Source organism: Strigops habroptila, chromosome 1, assembly GCF_004027225.2.
Source record: "Strigops habroptila isolate Jane chromosome 1, bStrHab1.2.pri, whole genome shotgun sequence".
In the NCBI taxonomy this organism is placed as follows: Eukaryota; Metazoa; Chordata; class Aves; order Psittaciformes; family Psittacidae; genus Strigops; species Strigops habroptila.
In genome coordinates, this window is record NC_044277.2 from 138,731,362 (window position 1) to 138,757,228 (window position 25,867).

The following is a 25,867-nucleotide window of genomic DNA, read 5'->3' on the forward strand; positions in this document are numbered from 1 at the left end:
TAAAATGATCAGATTTTAACAATATTTTAAATGAACCACACAGTGGAAGTTTACATGTGAGTTGTTAGGTTAGTCCAACTCGCCAAATACCCATACATCACTTAAATGTGCAAAGCAACAATCCCCTCCTGCCCCAAAAGCTGTCTTCCGTTTCTGTTAAATGGAATTTATCTGAATGGTGCTTGCTCAAATTAAGAAGAATTGTCAAATCAGTGCGCTGGGTGAAGTTTTAAACTGTCCAAAGTTTGCATTCTAGTTAATACATTTAGTGTATTTATTTGAGGAGTTTGGTCCATTTTTTATGCAATTTTATGGGTTTATATAACAAATGTATGTGCGCACAGAACACCAGAACCCCTTTACTACAGCTGCTTCTGCATGTAATCTGCTGTCATTGTGATGAAAAGATGTCACTTCTGAAAATGAAGAGAGCCCTGTAAGCCACTAGTGGTACGGATTTAAATGACTTTTCCATCTTGAGTCAGAATTTGATTGTATGCTTTGACCCAGCAGATGCTTCAGCAGGCAGCCAGCTCCCAGGTGACCTCAGACCTGGGGACTACCTTTTCAAATGTTACAGCTTGGCCACAGCAATAAGTGATTGGATTGGAAATGCTGCTTACAGCAAGCTCGCCGTCAGCCTGCCCTCCACGGTCCAGCAGCAGCACTTCTTCTTAAGTCCCTCTCAGCAAACGCTGCTGCTGCTCCTTCTTCCAGCACAGGAAGCAAACAGAAGATAAACCAAGAGTCAAAGGCAAAGCCTAGAAATTCTCAGACACTGCACAGAGAGGCTTAATTTTAAGTTTCCCTGTCCCACAGGCTGACCAGGAACCTTTCAACACAAGTAGTCAAACCACAGGCACACACTGTAGCTTAACGTAACTGAAGTCCTTCAGGTTTCAACATCCAAGGGAATACTTTTCCCAGAACAGACTGAAGCAATCTACAGAGGATGTGTGGGGTTTTTTTCCTGAATGGAAGAGGATGAACCTCAGATGTAATTGTTTGTATTTGGAATGACATTTATACACAATCAAGAACCTAAACCTGAGTAAACCATGTTGTGCCAGATATGGAAAGGAGATTTGTAGTGAAACCAATTTCAAACAAAAATAAATTTATTTCAAATCTTATACAGTAGAATTCCTTCATTGCACAAATCAAAGTATTAATCAATCATGTTGATGGCTGTTGGATAATACATAATAAAAGCCCTCTGTAATGTTGAGGTGGGGAACCCCAAAAGTAAGCTACATGAGAACTAGATACCATATAGCTTTATGCAGCCACACAAGAAATGGTTGCTGCTGCTTTGTTATTACACAGGTAGTTGGTTCTATCAGCTAAAGCCTAGTGACTTGGATTTGTTTTATGCATATTGGGTTTTGTTCTATTACTTTCCAAGAGATTGTACTCCCCTGAGTCAGCTGTGTTCATTGGTCAGAATAAATTCCAGCATCTGACACCATTTCCATTAATCACAGACAAGGCAGTAGACATGAGCGAGATAATAGAAAGATAAAAACAATATCTGGTGAATGGGAAACATGATTTATGTATGCTGTTCACTAATATAGAAGGTACCTGGAAGGAATTTTTTCAACTTTGAGACACAAACTGAAAGAGGAGAAGACGACAGGCTTCAAATGAAGTACTTAGTCCACAGGGAAGAAAGCATCTGGAACCACACAGGTCACGTAGCACCTCGGTAACACTTTCACAGCCCATCATTACTATGGCTATGCTGCAGTTGTAGTTTCCCTGTGTATCTGCAAGCAATTTAAAGATAATTTGCTAGTAAACAGCTGTGACATTAATTTTTATTACACTGATCTTAAGCTGGACCTGTGAAGTTGAGTACTTCACCCAGCCAACCACACATCTGTAAAGAACACACTGAGCACGAAGCATCTTCCCACTCATTACAAGCTCAGCATCATGGATCTAATACAAACGCATTGAGCAGTCAAGACACTTCACTTAACCCTGTTGTAATAAGCCAGATATGAAGCAGAGCAGGTTTCTTTTAAAAAAAGGCATAAATTCTGTTTGCCTAAAAATAGTTCTTGGCCTTAAGAGGAAAAAAACAATAGTACTTAGACACCCATAATCTATAAAGCAGGCAGTTTCAATTCAAGTAACTCTAGTTCTCAGTGGCACAGTAAAGATAGCACAAAAATACTTCTTGCGTATTTCAACAACACTGCAAACACCTACTCCCATTAAATTAAGGCTTTGTTTCTTTAATAAAACCCAAGTTAGTAGCCTTCACCACCACACAAAGAAAAAGTCCTGGTTCTGGTGCTGTGCGAAGGAGGCACGATAGGGATGGCTGCACCGCGGACAGGGTGGTTCTGTGGCAGGCACCATAGTGCACGGAATTAGTCACCTTCCTGCAGCCCAAATGGAGGGAGATGGGCTGAGCAGCAGGAGCCAGTGTGCAGCAGCGTCACTCACGAACCTTTGTAATTCACAATAAAGCCCCAAATGGTGCAATCTAAACAAAACAGCCAAGGAGTGGTTTTAATCTTGTCACTAAGATAAATCAAGATTTTGAAAGAGAAAAAAGAAAATCTCACCTTTCTTGGTTAAAAATAACACAAAAATGCATTTCTAAACCAGAGAAAGCAGCAAGTTAATTGAAAGGAAGGAGGGAGAGAGAATCCAATATTCATTTCATGTCTTACTCTGAAAAAAAAACCAACCAATGTCAAAAAATCAGCTCAGAGCTGGTCCGGGTTTAGCACAGGATACCAAATGATACCATACAAATAGCAAACAAATACGGAACTGGATTATTTTGTTTTATTCCAAGAACTCACTTCTCAGCATCATCTTTTGCAAATATATGCCACTTGCAGTACAAGACTATCCGGGCCTCACGTTCAATCTCTTTCTATTTACATTATACCAGCACAGCTTTAACTTCAAGGAACTTGTTCCTGATTTACAGCAGAGGAAGACAAGGCTTTCTGTTTCGCAACTAGAATTAAAAATAAAGAAAGAATGTTTCAGGCAGTTTGTTTTCCCTCTTTCAAAGTTCAAGTGTTAAGGTGCCTATTCAGAACCATTCTAAAAATGCCTCGGTTCATTCTAAAACTTCTTTAACTCTTGTGCAGACAGTTTTGATTACACTGATCCAGGTAATCTGCTGGACAGTTTAGCAAAGTTGATCTGTTTTTCATTTCCCAAAACACATTCTCATTAGGCTTTGGAGGACTTGGGAATACCCAGGAATTATCTTCCAGAGAGCTCTTTCCATGCGAATGGTGTTCCTGAAACGTTTTGCCATCCATTGGAACAGGTCTCTCATCTGTCCATGCTTGCAGAGTCACCCTTTCAGGTGGGATCTCTACACCTCTCTGCAGAGGGGGAGACACTGCGGTGCAGAGTACTTGATCATTTTGTGGGAGTTTTTTATAGACCACCCCAGATGTCAAATTCAGCTTTGAAATGTTCAAGTCAACACATTGCACTGGTGCCGTAGAGGCAGCTGAAGAAAAAAGAGATACAAAAACAGATTTTAAAATAACATTATCTAATGCGTTTTTCATCCTCTCCAAATGTGCTGCAGTACAGCGGGGATGTCAAACCCAGGCTTTTCAAGCTGCCTATTTTCAGACTCTATTCAGGAACTACTTAAAAGTACAGACCTTTAGAAGTTCAAGAAAAATAGAATTCACTGAAAATGGATTGAAAATGTAAAAAATGGCAGAGACACATCTGTTGAAAATGCCTCTCCATACATAAATGACAGCTAAGCAGAACGTGCATATTAACTGATACTGTTAACATCACACACACAGCAATTCATACATTTGTTCTGCAGACTTAACACACCTCTTATTTATGTATGGTAAAATAGCTAGTACTACAGGTATAAGAAGTGGAAGTTTTAAGTCAATTCTACCCATATAGAAAGCCAAGATCTTTCTGTAAGCACAGATATATCTGCACTGCATTCATTAAGTGTGGCTGATGAGCAAGGCAAAGAGAAAAACGAAATCCCGTTTTCATTTCTGCCAAACCTGCCCACTCTTACACACTTGTGAAAAATGACTGAAGAAAGCCTACAGAGCAAAAAGCCAAACTCCACTGTTTCCCAATCAATCAATAATGCCTTTTATAGCTGTGGATGTACAACTGCATTAGCAACTGCAGAAAATCAGACTGTTCACCAAGCAGGACAAGAGAAAAATCAGTACTTGGCAGTGGCAAGACAGACAACTCCAAATTAAAAAGAAAGACAGAAAGACACTGGGTGATCACATCAAACCCTGACACACTTAAGGACCGAAACCTCATTCAGTTCCCAGTTTCTCTGCTGAACTCATTTGACAAATGTGTCTCAGAACTGCAGGGACACACACACAGACTCACCTGGGGACAATATGACCAAGTCTACAAAATGTGTTGATAGTTTATCAGCCAAGTACCAGGGGGTGATCATTAGTCACTGCTGGCCACAAAGGCAGTGATTCACCTGGAGGTGAATCCCATCATTACCTCACCCAGCCAAAGCTGGTTAGAAACAAAATGTCTTGATCTTGCAATGGACAGGGGCAGCAGAGACCGTCACTAATGTATGGGAACTAAGTTCACCATCTTTCTGAAGTGAGCAGAAAACAAAGGAAACAAACACTGCAATAAACAGGGAGACTGACAGTCTGGCCCCACCACAGTAAGAACACTCTCTCATAAAACATTTGGCATGAGAGAAACATAGGTATGAAATAGAAGAACCATCTAATGAACTGCTCACAGAAATTATACATACTTCAAGTGGAAATTATTTTCCCCTTATTTATTTGCAATGTAGCAGCAGAAATAAGGCAGGTTTGTAGCCTCGGTATTTTGACATTAAGAAAATGTTATTTTTCATAGCATTTTGCTAGAAAAGGCACCTCTTGTGAACACCAACATAAAGAAATAGCTAACCGTAAGGGCATTTCAGTCTATTAAAGTCTGATTTTAAAATGCTGCCAAATTAATACTTTACATATTCTATAGTAAGAAAATAAGACTGCGTTTGCAAAAAAGATTTTTTCCACCTTAGTATGAAGTAGTTGTGGTAAAAGGTCAAATACGAGTAAACTTAACACCTCAGCCTTGTGCACATAAGCAACACTTGACTGAGAAAAAAGCCACAAGGGGAACGAAATACAGTACTGAAGAAAAAACACATCAGCAACACCTTTATGTGTGAAGTTGACCAGTATGAGACAGAAGCAAAAGCAGAAAATGGGTAGGCTGGAACCATAATACAGTCTAGCTTATCAACTTCAATTGATCGAAGTCTGATAAGATATGATAGCTGGTTTCTTCTTAAAATGCTACAGCCTGAATCAACGGTCTGTAAGGTCTGGGACTGCAAACGCTGACTTGCCTTTCTTGGTCGCTGCTGGGTTTGTTTTCAGTTTTCGTAGGACCTCAGCTTGCATGTCAGCCACTAGGCGCAAATTAGACATCTCTCTCTTCAGTTCCTGATATGCTTGTTGCGCGCTTTCAAAACAAACATTTGTAAGAAGTTAAATAATTGCAACCTCTAAAGTGCCCTTGTGCCTATTAGCAGCATGTTAATAAGGCTCATCCAGCATTAGCTGTTAATGATTTTGCCAGACATACGCTGCAGATTTTGCTAGAGAACCATAATTCAGAATTAACTGAGCAGTACTGACGATCATCTTAAACAGAGGCATCGTTGTATGTTTGACTGTTGCGTACTGCAATATATAATGTATTATATATTAACATACTAGATTATACTCATAATTTCACATTCCCCAATATGATGCATCTTCTCCAACTGCACTATTTGAAAGTACTAATTTTATGGCAAGATAGTTAATCTCAAAGGAACACTTTAAAAAATGCATTAAATGGATACTAGCCTACAAACAAGGCAGAGTATTAACTCTGAATGGCTTCTGATAAATGACTGCACACGCCATCATATGTTATGTTCCTAGGAATGTTAATTGATCAGAGTTTTAAATCTTCAGTCAAAATCAGTATTTGGGACTTCACACCACTCACTTTGTGCAGTGAATTCAGACTAGATACCTGAGCACCCATACACAGACGAAACTACAATACAAAACATACTGTTTCAGATTCAAGTCCTCTAATTTATGTTAATACACTGCCTTGGCAGACAGTGTAAAAAAGAGGGACCCGATTCATTCTCTGATAAGACAGCATAATGTGAGAAACATATTTAGCAAGTGCAGCACTGTTCCAACATTGAAGTTTCAGATCAATAGCGGGTAAAAAGAAATCATGAACAAAAAAGTCAGAGAGCCATCACCATGTTTCTTGGTAAAACTTCAAGCAAAGGCTCTCCAACCACCACATTTACTTTGATTAATAATTAACAGTGTTCAAAGACATAAGGATGCAGTTACTTAAACATGAAATCAATGATTTAATGGGTTTTTTTAATGCTTAACATTCTATCAAAACACCTTTATTGAGGACAAGTATCATGGGTGGGAGCTTTCACAGTATTTCTTTCTTCCTCACTATATTCACCTAAAAGACATTTATTTGAAAACAGTTCAGGATCTCAAACTAGTGTTGAGATGACTAAGAACTATTAGGCCATATATGAACTGTATTTTCAAACATGCATGTATACAGATTTCTGTCCTTCTAAAATAGCAATGTAGGATCACTCCTGCATGAAATTCATCAGACATGGACGTGTTCGAAAGCACTCTGAGAAACAGCAATTCTGTTCTGCAAGTAAACAGTAGAGAAGTTCTCTTAAAACAAAGAAATTAAACTTTCTTCTGTGCACAGATACATCTCCCCAGAATGCAAACATTCGGATTCAAGAACTCTGTTAAAGAACAGAGGAAGCTGACAGGTATCAGCAATTCTGATAGATATAAAGTGAAAATTTTCAGAATTGGTATTTCTAGAAGTCCCGCTAAACCTGTGGCTTCTTTACTGCAGAGTCCATGAGACAATGTTTAAATTAAGTTGATGTGGCAATCCTGCTTCGTTCACTCATGTGGTTTGGTCTCAAAAATAAGATCAAACAAACTTTAGTTATAGTTACATCAAAACAGAACTATCTGCTGTTTAATACAGAGAACTATTAAATAGAAGAACAGCTCAGTACCTGCCACCAGCCAGAAGGCAAGTGCTAGTTAAATTTTGTAACATGCCTTTAATGCTTTTAAAAGCATCTTGCTAAGGGATGCAAGTACCAGAATTCCACTTAAATCACACAATGTTTTAATTGTTTTTATGGATACTAACGTAGAATCCCATTGCAAAGCCTAATTTTCCAGGAATTTGCAACTGAAAACCAAGGATTCCACATGCTTGGAAGTTTATCCTATACTGCCTTCTAAAATATAATATAAACCTGGAATATGACAGCCTTTCTACAGCAAAGTAGATCTGCAAACCAAGAATTTACAATCAGATTTGCAGGCTGCTAACGAAGGAGAAATAATATCTTTCCAGAAAGTTCACTGACTGCAAATGCCTCCGTCTCCCATGAACAGCAGGAATGCTTGCTACAACAAACGTTTTATATAAGAGGCTTTTGAAGTGTTTTTCCACAGGTTTGGGATGGGATCACATATTCAGTACACATTAGACAATCATCATTTATGTCTTATTACAAAAAACCCTACACTGTACATATGCTAATTCAGATGGTTGCCTCCCGAATGTCACTTTGTGGAATAAATCTGCTCAGGAAGATCACAGAGGTAATTGCTATACCTTGAGATAACACCTTTTTCCAGGCGTGTAAGACTGACTATGAAGCTGCAGCAGAAACCACAAGTGTTAGCTAGCTCGCTATCCAGTCAAGGTGCAATGTGAAAGTGTAATTTGGCTATAGTGGATACAATATTATCATCATTACACCAGAGAACGTATGTAAAGAAACATCTGTAACTGTTCTCTTTCAGTGACTTCAGATTTCCTTTCCCATCTCTCTAATACCTAAGTAAGCAACAAGGTATTGCGTTAAGCAGTCTGTCATTATGAAGGACCACTCTTCCCTCTTGTGGAAACTCGTGTAAGTACACAAACAGCATAGCTGGGTGCAGGAGATGCAGTTAGTATTTCATTTCTGCAGGACAGAACATTTGGCAACTTTCATGTATCCAGGAATTGTTGTTTTTCATCAGGAATTAAAGGACATGCATACTTTTAATACGGCACACATACTCAAGAAAAGATAATATAGGAGTTCATAACCTAAGCACAATTATTACTTGAATGGCTGCAAAATGAGAGCAAATGCTTTCTGGTATTTTAGCATTCTTCTGGAAATTGCCATTTCTTTTTGCATAGGCCATATAATTGCTCCTCAATATATATATAAAAAAAAAAAAAAATCCTTTAAAAGGTCTTGTAGTAGAAATATTATTGCACTGCACTAAGTAAGACTATACTTTCCGAGTAAGAGATTTGAAGCCATCACCTATGCAAACACAGAAACCTCCCCATATGCAGAATGAAGATACTCTACAGCTGGGATGAGACTTGGAAATTTATCTACCACTTCCTCAAGTCAACTAATTATTAAAAAGCTGGGTTTTAAATCCAAGATAATTTAACTTTCATTTTCTGTACAACAATCTGAAGATGTAAATCTTTTCTTATCAGCATCCTGAACTACCAACATCACAAACAAAAGAAATTTACAGTGATCTTGCTAAATCAGTATACCTAGACTTGAAATTAAATTCTCTAATTTGAAGTAACACATTTGAACAGGCTGCAAGAATATTTACCTGTTCAAATAACTGTCCCTCAGTAAACTAAAACAGGAAAGCCACTTGGTTTTCATACCTTTGGATGTCTTGCCTTCGAAGGAGGTCTCCATTTAATGGACTTTCACTTTGGGCCTGGTCCTGGATAACAGAGTGAGGGGAAGATAGAGACAGAATGAATACATGGTTTCGGATCTATCAAAAAACACTGCGGTGAAACTACAAGTTTGCTAATATTGAAATTCAAAGTAGATTCATTTGTGTTGGCTGCAGTGGTTTTCAAAATGGACATCAAGACTTCTAAGAATTTAACCTGAAAATGCTTAAAACTACCTACTTATATGAAAGTGTTGCTGAGCCACCATATTCACTCATTCACCATCCTCAACCATACTCGCTCTTCTTTTTAAACAGCTGAGCTCTCAGAATTTGTGATTCTTTGAAAAGCAAAAACTGAGAAAGGCTTTTGACTTCCATTAAAACAAAAAAGAGTAATCAATCTTCTCTTGTTCTTTCCCTTTCCAGCACATAAAGACCATTAAATTAAACCAAACTGTTTCAATATAGATTTATTTCCAAAAGTTACTTTTATGACAGAACATAATGTCCCTGGAGTCTGAAAGACTGCTTTAAAATTGTGCATACAAGCAGCCTCACTGACATTAACAGGGCTGTTTAACAAATCAAACATTGGGCTCGCTTTGTTAGTCATGTTTCTGGTAGACCCTCACCTGTGATAAGTTCCCATTCATATCCCTCCTCTTCATGCTCCCTTCCTGCTACTGTTCCCTTCAGCTAAAACTGTTACGAATTTGATACTCCCTACTGTGGCTTCATGAAAGCCTATATGCATTTCAAGCAACTTGTCAATACAACATACACACTGCATCAACTATAACGCAAAACCTGAATACCTAAAAATAAGAAAAAATAGGAAGTATATTTGCCTAAGGTAGAAAACATCTGAAAATGCTAACTGATGTACTTACAACCAGTAGTAACGAAACTATGAGCTCGGTTTGAAACAATGCTGACTTGTCATTCCCATGGATCACATATCCCTGTATTGCACCTGACAATTTTTCCCCTTACTGAAGACCTTCTCACCACCAGCCAGCAGAGATTCAACTTTATAGTTAAAAAAAGGCACTATATACTTTTTAATTGCCTATATTAAGCACAGATCAAGAAGAAATGGTATTAAAAAAAAGGGCTGGATGGGAAGCTGTTCCTTATATTTGTTCTTTGTAACAAAAGCTGCTGGCATAAGCATTATTTAAACAGTGCCAAGTCTAGTATTCCCTACAATGGCTATGTTAGTCTGTTCTTTCCACCAACATTCACTCTCACGATGCAATCTGCAATCTTCAATTATTTATATAGCTGTTACTCTAGTCTATAGATGCAACATATCTATATGTTATGTACTGAAGACCCCAGAACGGCATACAAGTTACAGTGTGCCTTCAGAGTTCACAAGTTACTGAAAACACCTAAAAATTCCAGACACAAGTGAAAACAAACCCAACAGTAACAGAAGTTCACAGAACACCTCACATGCCTTTCAGGTGATGTGCTTTATCTCCTCCTAGTGGAAAAAACACAGACTAAACCGTAGGTTAGACAATCGATGCACATAAGCCTGTCCGCATAAACTAGGAGTGTGCCTTCACAGCAGCACATTGGTGCAGATGCATCCAGTGCTGAGACCCCAACAACTATATATGCTCTTAGGGAAGCAGGGGAGAAGGATTTGAGGCTAGGTCTAGTCTGGTCCCTGAAAGCCCAGGAGAGGTTCAGGTGCATCTTAGTCTCATCCTAAAGGGATCCAGTTCCCATATTCCAGACTGCTCCGTAATGCAAGGCACCGTAAGCAGCAGTGATTAGGATATTTGCTTCAGAAGTACATTTCTGTACTAAGGTAAATGTGCCCAGAAGAAAATGTGCCAAAGAAACATTCCCAAATTAAAACAAATCCTGTTTGCAGGCAGATGATGGCCATGGATGATGGATTCTATCGTGAGTCTTACATATCCTGAATACTGACTCACTCAAATACTATGTGAATCAAGATTAGAAAACCATAATTGTATAATTACCAAGAGGAACCTAAAATAGTCTGCTGCTTCAAACAATCACAGTTATGTCTTTCAAATTTATTGTGTAACTTCAATGTGACTGCAGACTCCTAAAGACTGTCACCACATCTTTCATCAAAGATGTAAAGCAGGAAGCATGCAGCAGACTTCTTTAAGTTAATACATTTTATTACTGGTAAGCTATCTTAATTTTCTTTTTTGAGATCCTAATAACATCTACATTACACAATGAGTCCCTCAAAACAGGCACTTGCCCCAGAAATGGCAGGGAAGTGCACCAAAAGTGGTACTTTCCTGACAAGCTTCATGCTACTACTCTAAAGAAAAGCCCTACAGCTTCTTAAACAAACTTCATGACATCTATTAATGTCAGCATCTATTGCCTGGTTTTGCCTGGACTTTCTCAGCAGTCCAGCCTAATACTAACACAGAACACTTCAATATTAACAGCTACTTATGAGAAATCATAAAGTTTTATTTTCTGTTATATGGGCAATGGCTGGGAAATCTCACCTATGTAGAATTACAGGATATTTTGGGTTGGAAGGGAACCATAAGAGTTATTGAGTTCAACTCCCTGTTCCTCACAGGACTACCTAAACCTAAACCTTATGATTAAGAGCATCACTCCCTAAATCCTGGCAGACTTGGTGCCATGACTGCTTCCCTGGGCAGCCTGTTACTATTTCCATGAAACAAGACAGCCTATGAAGATATTTAAGGTTAATTTTACTAAGATGTTTACCTTTCACTCAGATATATACTTTATTCTCTGTTTACCCTTTATTTTGCTTGAACATGAGATTTAAAATAATCTATTAATACAAAAATTCCTTAAAAATTAAGGTACCTTCTGCTTGGACTTTTGCAACTCCTTTCTGAGACTGTTGCACTCTTGCTTGAGCTTTTCTAGCTCCTGTTCCAGACTATGCACTTTCAGGTCACTGTTCAGCTTCTCTATTTCCCAGCTGGACTGAGTACAATTCAGATTTTTCATCACTGTAAAGAAGACAAAGAAGACAACCAGATTTCAGGCTCAGTTCAAGGAGTGTAACTCACTATGTACCAACCACCCAGCCCCTGCCCTACAAACACATTATCCTGTACGTTCTGAAGCAAACTGCAGTCTATCCAACAGGGCAACTGGTGAAGTTGTCAGCAGAGAAGTGGTCTATTTTCTGAGTTTATAGTATGAAGCCCTACTTTCCAGCAACGTGCTGGAGACTTTACATAAAGAAAAAGGACCTAACAGCATAAAATGGCACTAGAAATACAAAAACCAGTTAATGGCAAACACACGATATGTACACCAACTCACATACTACTTACATGCTTTGAAAACACAAGCCTATTCCCCTTCAGATTTATATTGTTACATAATTTACCCTAAGTTTTCTCCAAGTTTTCTCCATCAGGAAGTTCCAAGGAGAGCAACTAAAGATACAGTCAAAACAAAAGGGTAAAGCCTACATGGTTGCTTCTAAGAAGCGGCCTAAGACGATCCTGGCATCAAATCAGTAGTAGGGTGTTAGTTAGATGGCAAGAAAAGGAAGAATGTGACGGGAAGAAACCCCCCAAGTCTGCATGGTACACTCACTTCCAGATTTAACAGTTTAAACAAGCTTAAGCTTAACTGATTTTTCTTAAATAAGGTACTTGAGGGCCTCTTAGGAGTAAAAGTGATTACTAACTAAGGCTTGCAATCACCACATTTCAGAGCTCTCCTTGTAAACTCTGCACTTCTCACCTCCTTAAGCAATGAAGTCCTCACCAATGATACTACTACTACACGATTTGTTCTTCTAGATGTAAAAACTTGTGCAACTGAAGCAGTGCATTACATGCTAGAGGTTCTCTTTGAAAGAAATCCAGTTCAAGCACAGAATACTTATAAGTGCCTTTCAAATGACTGCATTTGTACAGAATCTGAAGTCCAGTCCGCATATCTATACAGATGTCACTTTCTTGTTCTCTTTTCTTGAACTATATTAATATGGATTATTTTTTCTTCCATAGTGTTTTAGTTTACATACCTATCATCTACACAGCACTCTTTACAACAGGAGTAACAGAAGCTAGATTTGGGCTTTTGGAATTGCAAGGGTACACTTTATTTCTCCTTCTTCTTTCCACCAGGCTCACTACAACCAGCATCTTTCTACCCTTCCTCATCTACCAGTCCTTTAAGTAACTATGGTTCACTGCAGCTATTGCTATACAACAGCCTCTTGTCCCTGTCGTATCTTGATAGTGGGACAAAGCAATATAGCAGATCATCTGCAGGTACCAGAGGAAGTGGTACTGACTGGATAGTGTTTGATACTTGAACAAGTATGCTCCTGCCCCACTCTGAGGAAGGGGTGGTGGGATCCAGAGATGTACGTGACTAGCCTATAGACTGTCAGGTTGTGCGTATTTCTCAAGTTAAGTAATCTAGAATGGAAGAAGAGAATAACCTCAGATCTTTACTATGGAGCTCCTTGCCTATGATAATCTAACATGCATGTCACCATTTATAAGGATGAACACATATACATGTTCTAGAGTACCCCACTGCAATATATGCCTCTCTTACCTAGCCACTATATAGGTTAAACCTCTTCATGCCCCAAGATCATAACATAACCACTAAGACTAGTCAGCAGAGATTAAGATGAAGTAACCAATCGCATACCTTGCTGAGTTTCCACTTCAGTTCTTAGCTGTAACAGCTCTACTTCTTTAGACTGCAGCTGTTCATTCAAGGTTTTCAAGGATTCTGAACATTCTTTCATCTATTTTCAGGGGGAAAGGACAAAACCATTTGTGAAGCTTTTTTCTATCCTGACAATTCAACTTCTTAAAAAAATAAAAAAATTAAAAAAAATTCTTTGGAGTTTTTTTTTTAGCATTAACCTAGCCCAGCAATAAAATTGAGATACTTAAAACTGTTATCCCTACACAAAGTACAGCCATGTACTTTGGAAACCTAAAGGAGTGATAAAACAAACAGCACAGACCTTCAGCAAATAATATTCATTCTACAGTAAACATCTGCTAACTCTGCAGTACTTTTATACCATGCATGCCCATCACTACTTAAACTGGCGTACCATTTTATCCAGCTTGCTTTTCAGATTATCTCTGTCAATGCAGGCCTCTCGATAGGCTTGGTACGCCTTATTTACTTGTTCACGTCCAACTGAACTGCATTCCTCTTCCAGTCGGGAGCCGAGCAGCTAGAAGTTTAAGAGCCATGAGAAGGAAGTAGTTTTGTAAGTTATATTGAGAACTGCGAAGCTGAACAAGTGCAACAGCACAGCCTGCAACATTAAGCTAAGAGCAGGGGGGTTTTGTCTACAAAAGTGCAAGGATGTCTACAAATTCTGCAGTCTCTAACCATACTTAGTGCTCGCAAGGTCACTGCTGTGAGTATTTAAAAACCATCCACAAGTCACACTGACAATCCCTAAATCCCATTTTTCTAGGCATGTACAAACTGCTTTTTGGAAGAAGAGTTTTGAGCATATTAGGACACCACATACAGAAAATTCTGAGGATACTGAATGTTTGTTGGTTTTTTTTTTTTTAGTGACTCATAATTTAAGCAAAGATTCTTTTCAGAGTATTTCTGTGAGAAAAACCAAAGCAGAATTATTTTGCAAGTAAACTATTAACTTCCAGGTCACCACCATTTTTAACAACCACTTTTTCCTTATCATTTCACCATGTTGAGCCCAAGAGATTCTTTCAATAGACAAGTTCCTGGATTCTGACAATTTATATACTTGGCACCTCACTATTCAGCTTATAAGCATCATAAAGAGGTAGATGAAATACAGTAACGATCCAATGCAACCTATATGTCTTTTTGAATCAAAGCTAGTGTCTTTGCAGGGCACTGCTTCACTGCATCACAGATGTGCCCAGTAGGCATCAAAAATCTCAGTATGATGTAACTATAGAGTACCAGAGGAACAAACTATGTTCCAGTCAAACAAATTTACCAGAACTCAACTTGGAAATTATTTTAAGTACGTATTTTAAGTACTTAACCATCTGCTCCAGCCAAGAACAAAAAAAAGCAGCTGCTAGCAGAAGCTGGTAAACAGACTTTTTTCTTACCTTCTCTTCTAGAATTCTCACTCTTTTTTTTAAGGAGGAGTTCTCCTTCTCTGTCTCCTTTAGTCGTTTCTTGATATCTTCATATGCAGTGACAAGTGCGAAGTGTGAGGCAGCAGACTCGTCTCCACTATAAGACGAAACAGGAATCTCCCCATCTCTCTTATGACTGTTGTCTGCTTTTTCATGGTTCAAAATACAGATGTCATCCTCCACCAACTCCTCCATGACAGCTGTTAAAAAGACAAAGTGCAAAATTTTCAGAGACAAATCCAACAAGAGTCCCAAATCTGAAAATCTTCCAAATAATACTGCAGGGGGTTTCTGTCTGTGTGTGACAGGACTGAATAATTAGGAAATACCTTAATCTTGCAGAAAATTCCTGAAATCTATTTTACATTGAAAATACGCTGGTTAGAAAAGAAGCACCTTTCACTGTGACTGGATAAAAGTATTTTGAGCATGCATCAAATTTATGAACCCCCAAATTCACTTTTATTAACACTTAACACCATCCTAGAATTTGGCTGGTACCAAATATTTGAACTCCAAAGGAATATCTTATTAAGAGTTTTTGCAAGTCAGCACTGAACAGTAAAAGAGATCACAGTTGCAAGAAATTGACTAAGTACTGTGGTTCCTGAGCACAAGTGCCAAATTTCCTTCATTCTTTAATGCAAGTATTTATGCTTTTCCCAAGCTTTAAAATGGAATCTTAAGGTACATTTGCATTAGCCCTTAAGGAGGCTGCATGTGAAGCTACTCTTTAGCTGGTCACAGGAGAAAACATCCTGCTGAACAACAATTCTTGAGGCATGTCGAGGCAGTAATTCATGACTGCCTCATCACGCATGGAGAAAACTGGCAATAATCTGACCATAAGAAAAGTATTACTCTAAAATACTAGGCAAATCCACCCGACTGACAAATGTAAATTAACCATTAGCTTGAGTTTTCGTTACAACACACATCATTTGGGCACAGCAAAACATTCAATAAGAAAACAGCATCTTTAAAAAACTCCGTATACTTCCCTGAGCTCCAGCTCTTAAGAGAAAAGCCCCAACAGCATTTTCCTTAATGTTACTAGTTACCAGGAACAAGTTCAGGGGTTTGATTTAAAAACAAACCAACCAAACTAAAAAAGACACAGCTTATTCTTACTTAGGGTCATTTATAAGCCATACTAACAAATGCTATACAGTACCTGATAACATTTTCCCCCCTCCTTAAACAAACTGCTGATGCCACTTCTACCAAAAGCAGATTATTTTTTTCCCCTTGAAAAAAATCCTTAGGCTCCTGATGAACCAACAGAAACTCTGTAATGAAATGAGTGTAATAAACATAGTTTGTATTGTAGGAAAAAGTTATTTCAACAGGAAATTGACCTGATCAGAACTTCACAGGAAAGACAAGCATCAGTAGGGCAAAGCTCCACAGACACAACTGCTGCCTCTATTGTCTATTTGTTATTTAAATTCAAACTAGACTTTCATTTGTTTAGTAATACTAAGAGGTAAAGGGATCAACTACCTTGGAACTTATACATGTGGTCAAATTTCACTCACTGTGCTAGCACTGGAAAAGCCACATGGGCTGCAGCACTATGAAGAGCTGTAGGACAGCGATAGGTGAACAATGGTGTGGTTACCACATTTGTCTCCATTTGCTCCAAGCCACTTAGACAACATGATAAAAAACACTGACAGCTCATTTATGCTAAACAGATGGCAATGGAGTTGCAAGAGTGAAAAGAGACAAGAAAAACTACAAACCAAAACTGAAGTCCTTTTAATGGTTATCTTCAGGAAGCAAACAGATGCCTCGTACGCTGATGTATTCTAACAGAACAGGAGGTAGCCTACACTTTCCTTGCCTGTTGCTCTGCCTCATACTTCAGTAGAAAGAGCCTTGCAAAAAAAGGTTTGTTTCCTTTTCAGTGCAAGAATATCACTGCTCCATGCACAAGGTGACCTTGACCAAAAGCACTGCATCATCCAAACTGCATCAACTAACTGAAAGAATTGCTGATTTTGTCTTCTAAGATGAGCATAACATAACAGCTTTTCCTCCCACGTTGTACCAAGGGCCCTGTGAGTCGTCACCCATCTCATCAAATTCCAAGAGCTTGCCTTCTCAAGGCCACACATCTCCTTTTCTCTGAACTAGACCCAAATGTCATTAAAGAAGTGTCACAGCTTATCATTATCTCTTGAAGAAAGCTGCAGATTGTGTGACCTTGTACAGAAAATACATCTTCGTCCCCACACTTTCCTATAGCTCCTAAACTTCAGCATCATACATTCCCTTCTTCTTGCACACATCAGTTCCACCAGGAGATGGCAATAAGGGAAAACAGGAGACAGCATCAGGAGACAAGACCATATTTGTTCTGTATTTTGCTGACTAAACCTTACTGCCTTTATAAGCTTCCAAAAGAACAAGACCTTTCAAGTAAAATGCAGCATACACAAATACTATTAATTCAGGTACACACTGTCGTGGTTTGAGCCCAGCCGGTAACTCAGAACCACACAGCCGCTCGCTCACTCCCCCCCTTCCTCCCCCCGCTCCCGGAGGGATGGGGAGGAGAATCGGAAGAATGTAACTCCCACGGGTTGAGATAAGAGCAGTCCCACAACTAAGGTATAATACAAACCACTACTGCTACCACCAATGATAATAACAATTAGTGAAATAACAAGGGGAGAGGATACAATTGCTCACCACCCGCCGACCGATACCCAGCCCGACCCGAGCAGTGATCTGGGCCTTCCGGGTAACTCCCCCCGGTTTATATACTGGGCATGAGGTGCTGTGGTATAGAATACCCCTTTGGCTAGTTTGGGTCAGGTGTCCTGTCTCTGCTTCCTCCCGGCTTCCCCTCCTCCCTGGCAAAGCATGAGACTGAGAAAGTCCTTGGTTGGAATAAACATTACTTAGCAACAACTAAAAACATCGGTGTTATCAGCATTGTTCCCAGGCTGAAAGTTAAAAACAGCACTGCACCAGCTACTGAGGAGGAGAAAAATGACTGCTATAGCTGAACCCAGGACAACACTTAACCTGCATCTACTAAAGACTAGTTACACTAACATTTTTTTACTTGAAAGACCTCATTTCGTTTATAGGATTACTCAGCTCTGGTTTTCTGATGCTACTCGCTAAACCAGCACTGACTGTTATTTAGGAGATAAGAATATAATTTCACATAATTCAAAGGGACTTGTAACACACATCTTTCAAAATTGCTATGCACAGAGAGTTACCTGTTTCAGAAAGATCCAATAATCACATTTTTGACTGATCTTACTGCATACTAAGTGATGACAAACTGCCTGCAATACAAAAGTCTACTTCTCCTGAGAGACAGGTGCCCAAATAAGAGACCTTGCTCTTGGCTCATCCCTTTAAAGAACAGAGCTGGTGATGTAACACATCATGTTGGAAGGGAAGTGGCAACACACCTTGCACAGACTTACATGAAGTGGGATATTCAGAAGGAATCATGTGATTTTTAAATTCTCTATTTCAATTATTAAAAAGAAAGAAAAATATCATGAAACATACTTGTCTGTACTGAAAGCTAAACAGCCCATCAAGAAGGGGAAAAATCACTTTATCTTTCATTCTATTAACATAAAGTATTAATAATATCCCTACACCATATTACACTGCCACGACCACAAAAAAAGTGCAGTCATTTCAGCTTTACAAGAAACACATTTCAAACCACCACTGTCATCCAGCCCAGTAACACAGAAACAGAACTGAGCCATCAGACAGACATCACTTTCAAATAAATGGGCAGATTTACATAAATTGAAATTTAAATGCCACTGAACAATGATTTACTCAGAATTTTAGAGCATCACATGAAAGGAATATAATAATAGAATATTTACATGACTAAGGTTAGCATAAAATGACTTCAAAAAGCTACAGCATACGCAGTCAGCAAACAAAAAGCTGTGGGTATTGTGAGATTTACCACTACCTCCTGAAGGACATTTCTGCTTTTGGAAAAGACCACTACTCTTGAAACCAAAAGTACCTTTTCTTCACAAAATAAACAAGCCACTATGATTTCTAAGAGATTTCATGATGCTATTGTCAGTCAATCTGAAAGGAAAAGTCTTCACGTATTTTATTCTAAATAGCTCCCCATCTCTGCCATAAGTTATACCACAAAACCACACAGTTAAATTAGAACCCCCCCCCCCAAAAAAAAAACCCACACCAAAAAATAAAACTTTGCAAAATCTTAACAAATTTATAGAGGAAAAAGCTATGAATAAAATGCATTTAACAAATCTCAGGTATGAGCTGATAAACAGTTTATTAGTAAACATCAGTCTGTTGCTTGTGCTTACTGAGTATTCCTTTTATTGCATATTTCATAGTTTCCAATCTCGGTCTACAGAACTATGGTAAGACATTTCCCAAGGAAAAAAGGGCTATGACTTCTGTATTGGATAGGTGCACAGTGACTCAAAAGCAAGTTGTCATATACACACCGCTAACTGCAGTATAGATTAGATGAGCATGAGGAAATAGTCACATTAGGAAAATCAGAGCATCTTTGCTAAATTTACCTAAATAAATCAACACAAGCTAAAAACCAATCAAACAAAACCCAAACAATTTACCTCTATGCTGCAAAAAACTTTCTGAACTATTTCTGAAGAAAAAGAAGAGTGCAAAGTTACTTCTCCAGCACCTCCTAAGCCTGTAGTAAAAGGCCAAAGATATAAGCTCATACAAGAATAAAACCTGGCTATTAAACAGTGTAAGATCAGCAGCTCTATAAAGGTCACAGTGAAATGCACAGTTCCTCCAGCTCTTTGTTTTGCTGTCAGGAAAAGGAAAAAAAACCCAAAAAGAAAAAGCATGCTCACAAATACTTCTTTCTCCACAAGAAGCTCTCTCATGATATCAAAGCAATAAACAGAAACCCTCAGAAGACAAAACCTTACAAAATGGGGCTACATCCGTAAGAAATCCCTGACTGCAGCTGTAGCCTTAGATTTTACTCTTTAAGGGCAGGAATCAAAATTTAGTTTCTCCAGTATTATAGTACATCATATACGAACTGTAAGCAACAACTCAAAGAAGTGCTTTCTGACACACACATGCAATAGATTATTCCAAACGTTCTGACTCCTCAAATCCAGCAGTCCCAGAAGGGCTGGCAGGATGGCTCACCAAGTCCAAGCACAGACTCTGCCCGTGCTTTACTTTGTGTAGCTTCTCCCATTCAAAGCCACATGTATGCTCTGCTGCAAATGCCCCAGAGCTGTTGCTCTGAAGCACTGAAATTTGATCACTCTGGAGTTGTAATTAATGAAATAATGAAATTCATGAGATTCTGTACAAGAATAACAGCGAAAAATTTCCCACTAAAATATTAGAAGTAATATACAGACAAGTTAATGTCTATGAATACAACTGATGTCCATCTTGGCCTACTTTAAAGCAAGCTTTGCAATCCCACTTATTACACATCCCATTCCAAAAAAGGTCTCCCTAACTTTTCCCTGTGACAAAGGAACATGTTACATCTGTAATTTTTATTAGACTGCTCTGCACATGAAAGAGCCTATTTAAAAGGACTTTAATCTTTACTTCTAAAAATAAGATCATTAAATGAATACAAGTATTAGCGTTTGCATTAAATAATTTATGCTTTTTAAGAAAAAACACAAACAAGCAAATATGCTGTTGACAAGATATCACATTAAGTTGTAGCAGGAGTAATTACCTCCACTGTTTATAAGCATGAGTTTGGAGATATAGCATCACTTAAATTCTCTTTAACATACTACAGAAGTGTCTCCAGAAACCACTTTCGTTGTTCATCAATGCTTAAAGTAGGTTACAGACCAGCTTTGATTTAATGTATTAAATATCTTGAGAATGTTTTCTCATTTCTCACTAATGGGAAAACAGAAATAGAGCCTTTCTCTTCCCAGAGCTTTACAAATATTAGTCATTAACACCATGGGTGGTAGTTAAATATAAAACACATTGTATATACGAGGAACACAGGATGCAGAGGCTCTAACAGCAAACAGACCACTGCACAAACAGATTTCTGTAGTTTGAAATGCTAATCTTATTCTCAGATCAGAAGAGATAGTAAAAGCAGGACTACGTTAAATTTTTCCCAGTATCGAGCAGATTCCCATTTTCCCCCATTGTCGTGGTTTGAGCCCAGCCGGTAACTCAGAACCACACAGCCGCTCGCTCACTCCCCCCCGCCTTCTTCCTCCCCCCACTCCCAGAGGGATGGGTAGGAGAATCGGAAGAATATAACTCCCACGGGTTGAGATAAGAGCAGTCCCACAACTAAGGTATAATGCAAAACCACTACTGCTACCACCAATGATAATAACAATTAGTGAAATAACAAGGGGAGAGGATGCAATTGCTCACCACCCGCCGACCGATACCCAGCCCGACCCGAGCAGTGATCTGGGCCTTCCGGGTAACTCCCCCCGGTTTATATACTGGGCACGATGTGCTGTGGTATGGAATACCCCTTTGGCTAGTTTGGGTCAGGTATCCTGTCTCTGCTTCCTCCCGGCTTCCCCTCCTCCCTGGCAAAGCATGAGACTGAGAAAGTCCTTGGTTGGAATAAACATTACTTAGCAAAACTAAAAACATCAGTGTTATCAGCATTGTTCCCAGGCTGAAAGTTAAAAAACACAGCACTGCACCAGCTACTGAGGAGGAGAAAAATGACTGCTATAGCTGAACCCAGGACACCCATCTTTTGATATGAAAAGGACTAGAATGGTTTTCAAAATATTTCCAAATGTCAAATACAAATAATTTCAAGACAGTATTTTCCTGATTTTTCTCTAAGGCTACTGAAAGACTGAACCATTTTACTTTTTTTACCTTCCAGACTTGAGGAGTTTGACTTCCTGGTGGTAGTATGAGCAATCTCCAGCTGTCAGTAACAAGTGTATCATTTCTGTACTGTTTACATTGCCTTCCATAGAAGATTGTATATATGCATTTAGAGATAAAAATAAAACATTAAGTTCAAGAAATTCTTTTGGACCACAGGAATCCTGAATGAGTGCATTGAAGCCCCCACCTTAATTTCAGAAGTTTGACTCTTTTTTAAAAGACACTCCAGCACAGCAATGAGAAATACAAAATTCCTGCAGCCACCATTCAGAACTCCACAGTGTACGGAGTATATGACACATATTAAACCAAGCAAGTCTCCCAGTCTCTTTAAGCATCTATCTTTTTGCATCTCTCCCTCACAAATCTCAGTTTCTTTGATTCCAGTTGTGAACAGTCTGTTCTACAGAGAGACACATCGCTTTTTACAGATACTTGTTCCATTTCTAGAGGAAAAGAATCAGCACGCGCACATTTCAGTAGCTGCTAGCTTTGGCCACTGCTTATACTTCCATATGGACAAAGTCCACAGCTCCAAAGCACTCCCTGAAAGTTGATGCATATAAGGGCACATCCCTGCAGCCTCAGCGTACTCAGTGCTCTTTCAGTAACACGTCAACACATCAGCGAGATCAGACCTCCAAATAGCTTTCATTTTGCTGCCTCCAGGAAGTGGAAAGTAACTGCCTCTAAGCTCAGGTGAACTACAGTGACTAGTTTCTGTTTTCTATTGTGAACACCTGGGTAAGCCAGAGGAGCCAAGCAAAACCTATTCAGGTACAATGGGCAGTTTTTTCAGTCTCAAGCTTTTTACAATAAATAATCTACTCTCACAAGAAGTACATTTTATGACAACAGTGTTTGATAAATTCTACTTTATCTGAACAGTTTCATACTCTAGTACCTTCACTGCTAATCTGCAAACCCTATGCATCCTCAACATAATGTAGTCCATCTGCCTTTCTGTGGATACTGTCACAACAACCCGTTTCCCTCATAACTATCAGAAAAGGAAAGGAGGGGCAGGAGGGGAAACAGAAAAGTTGGAGTCAATTAAATATTGCCCTCTCAGCATCATATAATCCTGGTTATTAAACTACTAAATTTAATCTTGAAACTAATCAGAAACAATACTGCCAAAGAAACACAAGTAGGAGCAAGATGGCTCCTGGCTGTTAAACCTTTCTAGCACCAAATGTAAGTATATTCAAAGGTTGCTGAAAACCCCATATGTTCTTCTATGTGCTAACACTGAATATTACTTTAATAGACACTCTTTTGGTGTTCATTCCTTCCCATTTCAAAATGTTTGTAAAGAACTGCCATTTAGAAAAACTAAAGAGAGTTTGGTTTGGGTTATTTTTAAATCTTCTTTTGTAAAATAAACAGTAGGTCTCACCTCTCAGTCATAAGTTTCCTCCCATTGAATCCAACTGTCAGATTAATTAATATTCAATAAGCTCACAAGTTTCGGTGATAAGGTATTATGAAAGCTTCGTATAATTTCATTAACTTTTAATTCAACTGGAAACATACCTCACCTGTTAGAGCTCTTAAAAGACAAGTTAAACTGATTCACACTGATGGCCCTTGGTCATCCTGCATTACTACCAGAACATCCGGATGTTTTCAAGACATGAGGGAACAGGGTGCTAGATAATCTCATCTAGGCTCCCTTTCCCACAAAAGGTTGGACCAAATGATCTTTCCAGGTCCTTTCTAACCTGGGCTTTCTACAACTCTATATTCAGGTCTACATCTCATTATTTCAGAGAAACCTGGTCATTTGAACCCAAGTTCTTGTCTAAGTGGATGACTTTGAATTTCCAAGTTACTCATGCCTCACTTCCCTTCTCAAACTTCATTTCTTCTTCCCAAATGACCTGTCAAATTTTGGTAGCATTTATGATTTTATACACCAAGAACTCCACATAAAAATATTATATAATCATGTAAATAATAGTTAATGCAATTAAAGTATAAACATATAACGAAAACATAAGAGTTCCTGCAAAGTTGACTGTGAACAAATCACATATATATGGAGTCTCTGAAAGTTCCCCTCAGCAGAACCCACCATTGACTTCTACTAAGCTAGTTACTACCCCGACTCTCTCATTAATCCCATCATCACCATTTTAACAAACTGGAACTCATTGCCACTGCAACTGTTGTACTGAATACTGCCTATCTAGACTTCCTCTGTTTAGAAAATACCCATGAAAGAATGAAAACATACATCAAAAAGTAAATCCACACTGCATTTTTATCCCACTTACTTCCACCTTTTCACTTATTTCCTTTGAAATCTCTTCTTTAGAAGTCAGATACTGATAGCACGTGCAGCAACAGGTCTGCACTTTTTCAGGGTAGCTTTCACTTTCATAAGTAGACATCCCACATTTACCATTTTCCAGTCACATAAATCACAATCCTCAATTCAAGGTATCTATTGATATCATAAGAACAAACGTTACTGGATTTGCAACTTCATGTACAGTTTTTCCAACACTGTGGGATGCAATGATTCCATTTCTCCACCCTCACTGTATTAAATAGTTTGTGTATTTGATCTGATAATTTTCACATTTCCCTCACCTTTTTACTGCCATATAGAAAAGAGACGCACTGAAAACCAGAACAGAGTATTTACTGAAATTTAGGCAATCTTAAAGTTATCTCTACTTTATTACCCATTTTTGTTGCACAAAGATGTCACTTCATCCCCTCTGCTCTTTTAAATAACTTTTCACTATTTCACTTTCATTGTAAAACATAACCTAACCAGTGTTCTGGCAATGGTCACTTTATACTTTTCTGAACTGTAATCTGAGAAAACTCTTGTGTCAGAAGAGCACCTGACCTTTGGCACCCAGAGCAGACAATATGCTATGACAATAACCCACCTCTCACTCTGCTTTTTCCAGGCCTGGCTTCCTGTATGCCAATGTTACTGCAGACACACAGTGCAGGACAGCAAGGAACTTAAGGGATTCCCTAAGAAATGCAAAAGATCCTAAAACCACTGGCTGGAACAGTTTACAGCCCAACCCACTCTCTCTCTTGTAAATTGGTGGGGAACAGGCTTATTTAAGGAGATCAGAGTGATTTCCCTACCAGGTGAAACACCAGGATTTAAAGCTGTAAATTCTTAACAGCTGAAAGCATCACCAGCATCTAAGACTACCTCAACACTCACCTGTACGCCTGTGCAAACCAACACAGCCTGCAACACCTGTATTCCAATCTGCTCCAGTATTTCGTCATGTTTCTGTTTCCACATCTTGTGCCAACAATCCTACTTCGTTCATTTCCTTTGCCAGATTCCCCTGTTCTAACACATAAACTGCTGCTCTAAAAACTCAACCAGTTTTTCAGCTTAATTGGGTGCAGCTTCTTAACTGGTTTTATCGCCTACTTGAGACCCACTCATTAACAGTACCTTTAAACTATGCTCACCGTCTCCGAACGGTATGACCCTCCTTACCCATGCACGCTGCGCCGGCAGAGCACAAGCAGGCAGGGACATCGCACGCCGCTAACAACTTGCTCCCTCTATTTTAAGAGGAGAATCTAAAGATCGGCCAGAACCGCCCCTGTCCCCAGGGGAACCGCTCCCATTCCAACAGGGCACGAAGCTCCCCAGCACCCCTGCGGATCCCTGGGGAGAGGCCGGCCGCAGGGCCGCGGCCACGCACCGACGACCGGGGCGCTCCCGGCAGCCCCCGTCCCCCGCGCCAGCACCAACCTCTCCGGGCTCCCGCTCGGGCCGGCCGGGTCAGTGGTGCGCGGTCATCCCGGCGGGGAGGCACCGCCGGCCGTCGCGGCGTCCGCTCGGGCCCCCTCGGGCTCCCATCGCCGCGGAACCGGCCTCCGCCACCGCGGGGAACTCCCGGGGAGCCGGCCCCGCCCGTCCAGGGAGTCAACACACCCCTCACGTGACCCGAGCCCCGGTCCGTCCGGTCCCGGTCCCGCTCCCCCTCCAACGGGCGCTCGCTGCTCCCG

General features: G+C 39.5%; 1 protein-coding gene across 2 annotated transcripts; it reads right to left on the reverse strand.

Moving 5' to 3' along the window:
• Positions 1 to 1,100: 1,100 nt before the first annotated feature.
• On the reverse strand, positions 1,101 to 25,867 carry AZI2 (5-azacytidine induced 2). 2 transcript variants are annotated; one of them, XM_030481974.1, is made up of 8 exons: positions 25,611 to 25,867; positions 14,945 to 15,174; positions 13,933 to 14,058; positions 13,515 to 13,614; positions 11,691 to 11,839; positions 8,821 to 8,882; positions 5,387 to 5,502; positions 1,101 to 3,493 (listed from the first exon to the last, which is right to left on the reverse strand). In XM_030481974.1, exons 2-8 carry the CDS (start codon positions 15,167 to 15,169, stop codon positions 3,105 to 3,107), a joined length of 1,167 nt encoding a protein of 388 aa, XP_030337834.1. In that variant the 5' UTR covers positions 15,170 to 15,174; positions 25,611 to 25,867; the 3' UTR covers positions 1,101 to 3,104. The 2 variants fall into 2 exon arrangements, with proteins under 2 accessions (XP_030337834.1, XP_030337824.1); XM_030481964.1 differs by lacking the exon at positions 25,611 to 25,867 and adding an exon at positions 20,150 to 20,285.

What these genes read in the sequence shown, in the direction of transcription:
- AZI2 (XM_030481964.1), bottom strand. Translation starts at nt 20,201, where the DNA reads ATGGGAGAAGCTACACAAAGTAAAGCACGGGCAGAGTCTGTGCTTGGA. An exon ending in TGAGAATTCTAGAAGAGAAG is followed by an intron (nt 14,059 to 14,944) that starts GTAAGAAAAAAG and finishes TTAAACTTCTAG; the next exon opens with CTGCTCGGCTCCCGACTGGA. An exon ending in CCCAGCAGCGACCAAGAAAG is followed by an intron (nt 3,494 to 5,386) that starts GCAAGTCAGCGT and finishes TTTTTTCTTCAG; the next exon opens with CTGCCTCTACGGCACCAGTG.